Genomic DNA, 8,340 nt, shown 5'->3' with positions numbered 1-8,340 from the left:
GTGGATATGTGTGGCTGGCCTAATCCCAATTTCCTTACGTGCAGCTGTGTGAAATGGCTCTGTTCCACTTGCCTGTGCTGGGGTGGTGCCAGACATAGTCTGAAATTTTTCTTTTCTGTGTCAGGTTAACCTTATCAAATAGCCAGGAAGAGAATTGTGTTCCAGGTCAGCTGCTCTGGTAGAATGCTTGTGACAAAAGCTTTGGGATAGGTTGAAATGCACATTTMATTTGTTATTTCATAGGGCACTTGCTCTGTGAGGTTTCTGGGTGCCCAGACTCTGATACACGCCGCATKACCAGGGCACAATCAGACCCAGCAATCTCTGTGCCAATGGACACTGGAGAGCCTTAGCTGGTACAAGGATGTAGGGGATTTTATCTTTAGGATGTTGCTCTAGTGCTAACCCTTAAGACTGATGATGGGCCAAAMGTTGACCTTTTCCAGACCTGGACAAGCTCATGTCAGGGCTGTCCTTTATTCCTAAAGTGCCTTTAGACAGGGCTTGAACATCTCAAGAGTCCACTCCTCTCCTTGCCAAGCAGGCGTGTGTGTACATGTCTTAGTTTAGAGACAATTTTAGAAGAAAATGCTCTGGAATGAGCGTTTCCTCTAAAGAAAGGGGTTCAGCAATCCCTTCCCACTGATATGAAATGAATATTGGTCGGTGAAAGTGAAAAAAAACCTGTTTATTTGACAAACAATGTATCCATACAGCACGGCAGAAAAATGAATAGCTTACATATTGAACCATGAGAACTTTAGCCACCCCCTCACACACACMCAGAGCAGAACAAAAAACCAGAATGCCAGGGGAAGGGAAAAACTGCTGGCCACGTGGCCAAAAACAAAATGATGGACGGCATTGTCTTGGGGGAGGAAGAAAGGAGTCCAAGCTGTTCCTYCTTTCCTCCCCAGATGCTGCAGGCAGGGACGGGAGAGACAGTGCCACCTGCACTTGTTCTGCCTAAAGCACCAGCTGGGTTTGACCTGCATCCTTAGCACTGACTACACCCAAGACACACTGGTCCATTTTGGAAGTTTTTTCACATTTTAAGACCTTATTTTTAACTGCTTGGGGTGGGGGTACTAAATAAGAATAAAGTGTTTTGTGTTGTTTGTGAGAAAGTAGACATTTAGCCTCTGCATATCATTGTGATTGGRTAAACCCTTAGATGCCTGCTGCAGTACACCACCTTTCCTTTGGCTAGCTGTACTTTTTTTTTTTTAATTATTCCTTCTAAACTCAGGCACAGAAGAAGCACATTTTTTTTAAAAAAAAGAGGTGTGAGTTATTTGTTTCAAAATGACTGCACTAACTCTTTTTACTTAAATTCCTTCAGCTCCCTTGCGTGGGTTTCGTTATTCCATCTACACAACAGCCACCGATGCCGGAGGTTTCTGCTGGAGCAGTTTGGGAAGAGCAGCTCCAGCTGTTTTGGGGTGAAGTGGTTTCGGTGCTGACCCGGGCGTGGAGGTGTCCCCTTGCCYAGCGCTGTGGTGCCATCGCGTGGCCGTTCGCTCATGAGCAGGTTTCGCTGGCCGGAGCACAAAACCCTGCATATGCATCCAGGAACGCTGGTGGTGCTTTTTTCTTTCTCACATGTGTCGTGCCTTGGCTCTCTCTTGGGCACAAGGCTGTTGGCTGTTTGTTAGGAACCTGTATCCCTGAAGCCTGTCCTGTGAGAGTCAGTGGATACACCTTGGAATAATGTAAAAGAGAGGTCTGGATTTCCCAACACAGCCCATGGGGTGGTGCATCCCATGGGGTCAGGAGTGCCTCTGCCTTTTCATCTGTGAAGGAGAAAGTAATACCTGTGGGCTGTTATTTCTACAGTCAGCCAGTTCTGGGTATGAATCACAAGCTGTATTGCTTGAAGAAAAGTCTTTTCCAAGRAAAAGCCCCTGTCAGAATCCAGCTTGCAGTTTGTCTGATTATCTTGCTCTTTCCCAGGCGGCAGCTCAGCCCAGCCCCCCAGTTTCTAGCTCAGCAGCAGCGTGCAGATCAGCAATGCTGCCAGAGGACCACAGATTAATATGGCACACCAAGGACCATCATTTTCCCTGGAGTCATGGGARCAGGAGAGCTTTGCCTGCCTTGGACCCTGACAGTCATTTGCCACTCCAACAGGTACATGATAAACCTGGGACACCAACAGTGGCAGTGGAGTGSTGGATAACCATGGAAAGAGTCTAAGAATACAAGGATAAAGTGAGTCCAGRGGAAAASARTAAGATCCTCMGAGGGCTGGAGCATCTGCTATGAGGACAGGCTCRGAGAGTTGAGGTTTTTCAGCCAYGACAGGAAAAGGCTTYAGGGAGGCCTTACAGCACCTTCTGGTACCTCAAGGGGCTRTRAGAGWGCTGGAGARGGCACATAATGATATGGACAAGGGGAAATGGCTTTAMACTGGAAGASTGCAGGGTCAGGTTAGTTATTAGGAGAAAAAAATGTGTGATGGTGGTTGCCCAGGGAAGCTGTGGCTGCCCTATCCCTGGAAATGTTCAAGGCCAGGTKGGATGGGTCTTGGAGCAACCTGRTCKAGTGGAAGGTGTCCCCATCCATGGCAGAGGGGTTGAAATGGGATGATCTTTAGGGATACCCTTCAAGCCAAACCACTCTGSTCTCTGCTGGTCATTAATACCTTCCTGACCTTATAGAGTCACTGGTGACCTACCATTTTCAGCCTGAAATGTGTCAGTCCCCTGCCAGCTCACACACTCCTCTCCTTTGCACTACCCCCATTGCAGGTGGGGCCTCATCTGGGGATTTTCACCCYCACAGCACTTACTGTCACATCCCARCTGACAAAAGCTGAGGCKATGGYAGGTCACATGTGACACTGAAGAGGGCTGGTGTTTGAGAGTCCTCTTGCTTTGTGTTATTAAACAGCAGACAGCTCACCTGGATATCTACCACCCAGGTGACTTCCAGAGTCCTGTGGTAGCCTTTGGTTTTGTAAACCCTGGGAAACTCAGAAATCAAAGTCTGCACTCAGCAGTTGAAACCTCTAATGGTAAATTCTTTGCTTGCTCAGTTTGGAAGCAAACTGAGCAAGCAAAGTGGAAGTGTGGATTTGGGCAGTTTTGGACAAGAGCTGTCCTCTACAGGCTGGGCAAGGCCTGGGAGTTGGCACGCACTGCTGGAGTGCCATGTTCTTGGCAGAAAGAACAAGTGCCATGTTCTTGGCAGAAACGTCACTGCTGCTGCCTCTGCCCTGTAAGCTCTGAGCATGGAGGGCACTGTCTGGTTTATCTGGGGACACAAGGTCTGCCAGCTATGGAAGAGCAACAGAACTGACAGGAACAGGGCCCTGTGCCAGCCTAGGACATCGCTTTTGATCAACCATGACACTGCTTTTTATTCTGTGAACCAACTAGCAAAAGCATTTAATCTCAATGGAGACAGGCCTGGACAGGTCAGGAGTTTACAAATTTGTCTGTTGTACTTTTCTGCCCTGAAGTGGCATTAGACTTTCCCTGTCAGAAGTGTATTTCCAACTTGCCCARTTGCTAAAACAATTGAGAGGAAAGCAGCCTGTCTCACCTCTCAGCTGGGCTGTGGGAGCTCATCCAGAAAGGGGGCTCTGAGGGTAGAAGGAAGGGCTTTAATATGCAATTTCCCTATCTCTTCCATGCGTTAGGTTGAAAATTCGCAGTGGAAGTGCTGCCACACACGGTTCTGAAGCGCTTTTCCAGTGTGTCCCTGTGTGCAGTAGCTGCTCAGCAAATGCTTGATTTGCTTCTGCAACTGGGGAGTGTGGGAAGCTCTGCAGCCTGTGGGATGGAGGGGGCTGATCTGCTCCCCCAGCAGGTAAATCCCTCTGGGTGACCGCTGGCAGTGCTTTAGCAGCGCCCCGAGCTGCTCCATCCTGCAAATGCTGCTCCTGCAGGAGTTGTCCCTCGCGGCGGAGGCTGCAGAGGGGACGGCCCTGCAAGGCCTGGGTGGGGCAGGCTCTTTACACGGACTGAGATCAAACACCCAGTGCAGAGCCCTGGAAAACCTGCAAAGCCAAGCTGAGCGATATCAACTGAGAGCTCTCCTGCTGCCTGCAGGGAAGGGGGAAGGGGCAGCCCTCACCCACCCCTGCCTGCCCCCGAGCCCCTGGGCAGTGTCTCTGAGAGGCCTCCAGCCCGGGATCTGGCCTGTGCTCACTTTGGCAGTGACCAGTTCGGGTCAAGGGTCTGTSTGACAGCCTTGGAAGGCCACTGGTCACTGCCTGACCTGCACCCACCCAAACTGGTGATCCCAGAGCGGAGGAGACTGCCCTGTCTCCACACAGCCGCCATGAGGCAGGATAGTCAGGCAGACTCTCACTGCCAGAGAGAGGAGGACCAGGAAATGTCCCTGGTCCCAAATGGACCCTACCTGGGCCACTGTGAGGAAACCTGAGGATTTGTGTTAGAGCAGGGTCATCTTGGCTCATTGTGTTGGGTTCTACTGAGAATTCTGGAACACAAAGAGCACGGGCAGTGCATGGCAGTGTTGGGTCTTGCTGAACGTGGGGCCTGCATGTGGAGCATCCGCAATCCTGTATGAACAGCCCTCTGAATTTGGGTGAGGATAACATGAGATATTGCATTCTGCTATATACTAAGGGAAATCCTCTCACAGCGGGGCTTGGCAAGGCTGATTCCTGAACAGTGGGGGCAGAGGAAAAGGGAGGATCTTTCAAAGAAAGGTAAGGAAAACATGGCAATATCTTTGTCCTCAGGTGGCCCAGCAAGCAATACAGGCACTGGAAAATGTGGACAATGGGGTGGGGCCTCATTAAACTTAATGCCCGCACCTCAATATCATCATCCATGAGCTTGATCCTGGTAAAAACAGCTTGAAGGATTGTCGGACACCTTGGGGCAGCAAGGGGGGARTGAAATGCTGCTCAGGAAAGCTCTGTGCTCACCAGAGGCTGCGTTCTGGTTACAGTGCGGTTGGCCCCACAGAAAAGGGAACTCTTCTGGGGTTGTTTTTCTTGTTTCTCTTCTTTCAGGAAATCTTGTGTGTCTGAAAAATGAAATCCTCTCACTTGACGAGGTCACGGGGGCCTGGCCCACAGCCAGGCCGGGTTCCCATGCTGCTCTGCCCGTTCCTCCCCGGCAGCCCATCACTTCCTCCAGGGCGCTCCTCTGCCAGGTTTCTGTGCTGCTGTGAGGAGAGATCTGCTGCTCGGGGTGCCTGCTTTGTGCTCTGCTCTGAGGAGGCTGTATCGTCTTAAGACCTGTTGCAGTCTCCGAATATAAACCCCCCTTTGTTGGGGAGAGGTTGACTTGACTGAGCCGCATGATCAGAGTCAGGTGACAAAATTGGGCACAGCAGCGGAGGAGAATGAGCAGCAGGCTGAGGGCATCAGCTGCTGATCTTGCCTTTTGACAGRCTTTGTTACTCCTCAGGGAAAAATGAGTGCCTGGCCCTCTCCTCTGCTCTGGAGCTTGACCATGGTGTGTTTAGCAGGTAAGTCCTCCTGACACGGGGTTTGTCGTCAGTGGCTGAGCACAGAATGGGTAAAGCCATGATGGGATTGTGGAGCCCTGGGGTGCGGCAGTGGGCAGGGCTGGGGGCAAGGCAGGCAAGGAAATAAGTGTTGAAACAAAGGCAGTGTTGGAAGCGGGATGGATATGGTAAAGATAAAAATTTGTTTTTATAAGAAAAAATAAAAGAAGGAGAACTGGAGCTGTATTACTCTGCACATTGAAGATTTGCAGTGGCTGTATCCTAAATCCCAAGGAACAGGATGCCTGCTGGTAGGTTGGGAAAGAGCAGCTCTGTATCCTTCCCTGACATCCTCAAGGCTCTTGTTCGTACCAAGGCGTCACACAAAATGACAGATCTTTCAAGTATCCCTGGAGATACTTCGGGTGATTCACAGTACTCCTTAAAAAAAAAAAAAAAAAAAAAAAAAAAAAAAAAAAAAAAGGCTGTAGAAAGTCAAAATTGCTGTTCCATGATATAGACAGTGTAAGTGCAGGAGAGAAAATGGCTTGTCTGAGAAGCTGAGTTTGTTTGAGTACTGTCTTTTCACATTTGTGACTGACATTAGGTGATAAAATAAACACAAACACTTTACTAGGTGCTCAAAACTACTTTTTCAGCCTGCTGACTTCTTTTTCTCCAGAAGTTGTTTAARTTATTAAGAAGTAAGGTTATTGATGGCTACTGAAGTTTTGCAACCCACTCTACTATTTTAGTAGCATGTTGCAAAAAACTACTTTGCATTTTAAAAAAATTCCTCATAGCAGCACCACCATTTAACACTAAAACCAAACAATGAGTGAAACRTACTCSACTAAAACCCCCAACRACAACAAAATTCATCCAGCCATGGRCAGTCCAAGGTGTTGAAACCTCTGCAGTGTCTCTGGCTGGCAGATCTGAGCTGTTGGGGACAGGAGGAAGCTGTGAAAGATCAGACTCTGATCTCAGAAGTCTTTCTGAGAGGTTTTCCCAGGAGAATTTGACAGCGCCCTTGACTTACTGCAAATGTTTACTCTAAGATTAGTTTAATGGATCTCAGGACTGACTCAGTTTGCTGCCAGAGGTGAGGAAGAGCAGCAGGCTGGTTTCAGCCCTTAAGGCAGGGAGTCAGATTGGGGGAATTGTGCATCCTGTTTCTGGGTGGAGGCATGGCCATAGTAGCAGTGTCTTGTGTGGGCACTGTGGAGCTGCTCTCCCTGCCTCRGATCAATGCTGGCACCTCTGTCCCTTGGATTTGAGTCTGGGACAAAGCAACATGCCACAAAATGATCACTGTTGGGTTTAGTGTSTCTGTTTTAGGGCTACAGCAAGAAAATTTGATTTAGCTCAGTTGGTCAGAGCATGGTGCTAATWATGTCAAGGTTGTGGGTTTGATCCCCATATGGGCCATCCACTAAAGAGCTGGAGTTTGTGATCTTCTGGGTCCTTCCCAACTCAGACTATTCTGTAAATTTTGTAAAATTTGGGCAGTGGCCCAGACAGCTGGGTGCTCCTCTCTTTACTCAGTAGTTACACAAAGATGAGTTYTGGCACTTGGTGAAGCACAGAGCAGGCAGTCAACAACAGGAGGGAACACTCGGCAAACTGTCTCCATGTGATCACAACCTTATAAAGACTCTTTTATCCACTCTCCTGATCCAAAACTTTAACTCGAGCTGCTATCAGCTTGGCCTGCATGCTGGTGTTCACCCCACAGTGCCTGGCTTTGCATGGCAGGGACAAAATTGAGAGAGAAATTAAAGCCTGGGGGTGAAGCAGGGCTGGGGAAAAGCCTGCAGGGATGTGGGTCTGACATCTGACAGCTTGTGCTGTCAATCCCCTTGTCACCCTGCCCGTGTCCTTTCTCACCTACATCCTGCTGATGGGTATCAGCTGCACTCTTAGAACTTCTTGAAATCCATTAACAAATTTCTTAAGAGTCCTTTTTATTTTCCATGCCACTGGACATGGCTTGCCAGAGGGGCTTAGCAGGTGTGTGCTGCTTGAGAGAGCATTTACACCCTGCAGTATCAGCTCCAGTCAAATACTGATGTTGTGTAAGTTTGGGGTTTTCAGAAGTTTCATTAAGTATTGAGTAAATCCCTGCTCTGAGCTCCTGGTGGCTGGCCAGCAAAGCGTGTTTTGGTTTTGCTTTTCTTCCTTTGCTTAGTACCTCACTGCTAAATTAACAATAACCTGCTGCTTTCCATGCTTGGTTTCATGGGTCGCTCCTGTTARAAACTGGAGGCCATTCCCCATGCCTGTGCCAAGGGATGTCTTCCATCAGCAGATGATGTTCCAGTTCACCATGGATCACAAAACAACCTCAGCTGCAGTAATACCTCCTTTCTCTACAGATTTTGGCAATCCTCACTCTGATGAGGGATTTCAGAATTAAAGRAAGTCTTGGCCTGCAGGTTCCCTTCTGGTTACTGGATGTACCTCCAGAASAGCTTTAAAAAATCCTGAGCCCATGACTTTTCTTGGCTGATCTCTTTAAGGGAGATGGGATAAAGCAGCCAGCTACTTGACAAGCATCTTAAATCAGATTGTCATGGGATCTCAGGGTAAACAGTCTCAAGGAGCTAACAAAACTTGTGTTTCAGGCAATTCTCACACCCTCTTATCTGGGAGAGTCAGACCTCCTGGGCATTGGCATCTGCTTAGCTGTGGCCTCATGGACTCATAATTCATTTCCTTGATAAGTCTCTCATGTGCCAGAYGTGCTCAGATGCTGCCTCAGATCCCTGCTCTGCAGTGGAGCACAGCAGTCGGGAGTTTCTGGGCATCAAACAAGGATATTTGCTTTAAGTAGGTGATAAAGACCAAAATGGGAAGGCATCATTAAAGGGAAGACAACTTGGACACTAATTATGTTTTTTCTTCTCT

The 8,340-nt window shown here is 48.6% G+C and overlaps 1 protein-coding gene across 1 annotated transcript in view; it reads left to right on the top strand.

The window, feature by feature from the left end:
- The first annotated feature begins 4,287 nt into the window (after positions 1–4,287).
- The window catches only part of LOC130578157 (endosome/lysosome-associated apoptosis and autophagy regulator family member 2-like), a 15,054-nt gene continuing 11,001 nt past the window's right edge, over positions 4,288–8,340 (top strand). Inside the window, exon 1 of the mRNA XM_057374054.1 lies at positions 4,288–4,378. Within this exon, the coding sequence (XP_057230037.1) occupies positions 4,288–4,378 (91 nt within the window). The remainder of the gene's footprint in view (positions 4,379–8,340) is intronic.

Source organism: Malurus melanocephalus, unplaced genomic scaffold (assembly GCF_030028575.1).
Source record: "Malurus melanocephalus ecotype Western Australia unplaced genomic scaffold, MMel_1.1 scaffold_214, whole genome shotgun sequence".
Taxonomy (NCBI): Eukaryota; Metazoa; Chordata; class Aves; order Passeriformes; family Maluridae; genus Malurus; species Malurus melanocephalus.
This window is presented reverse-complemented; position numbering and strand designations above follow the sequence as displayed.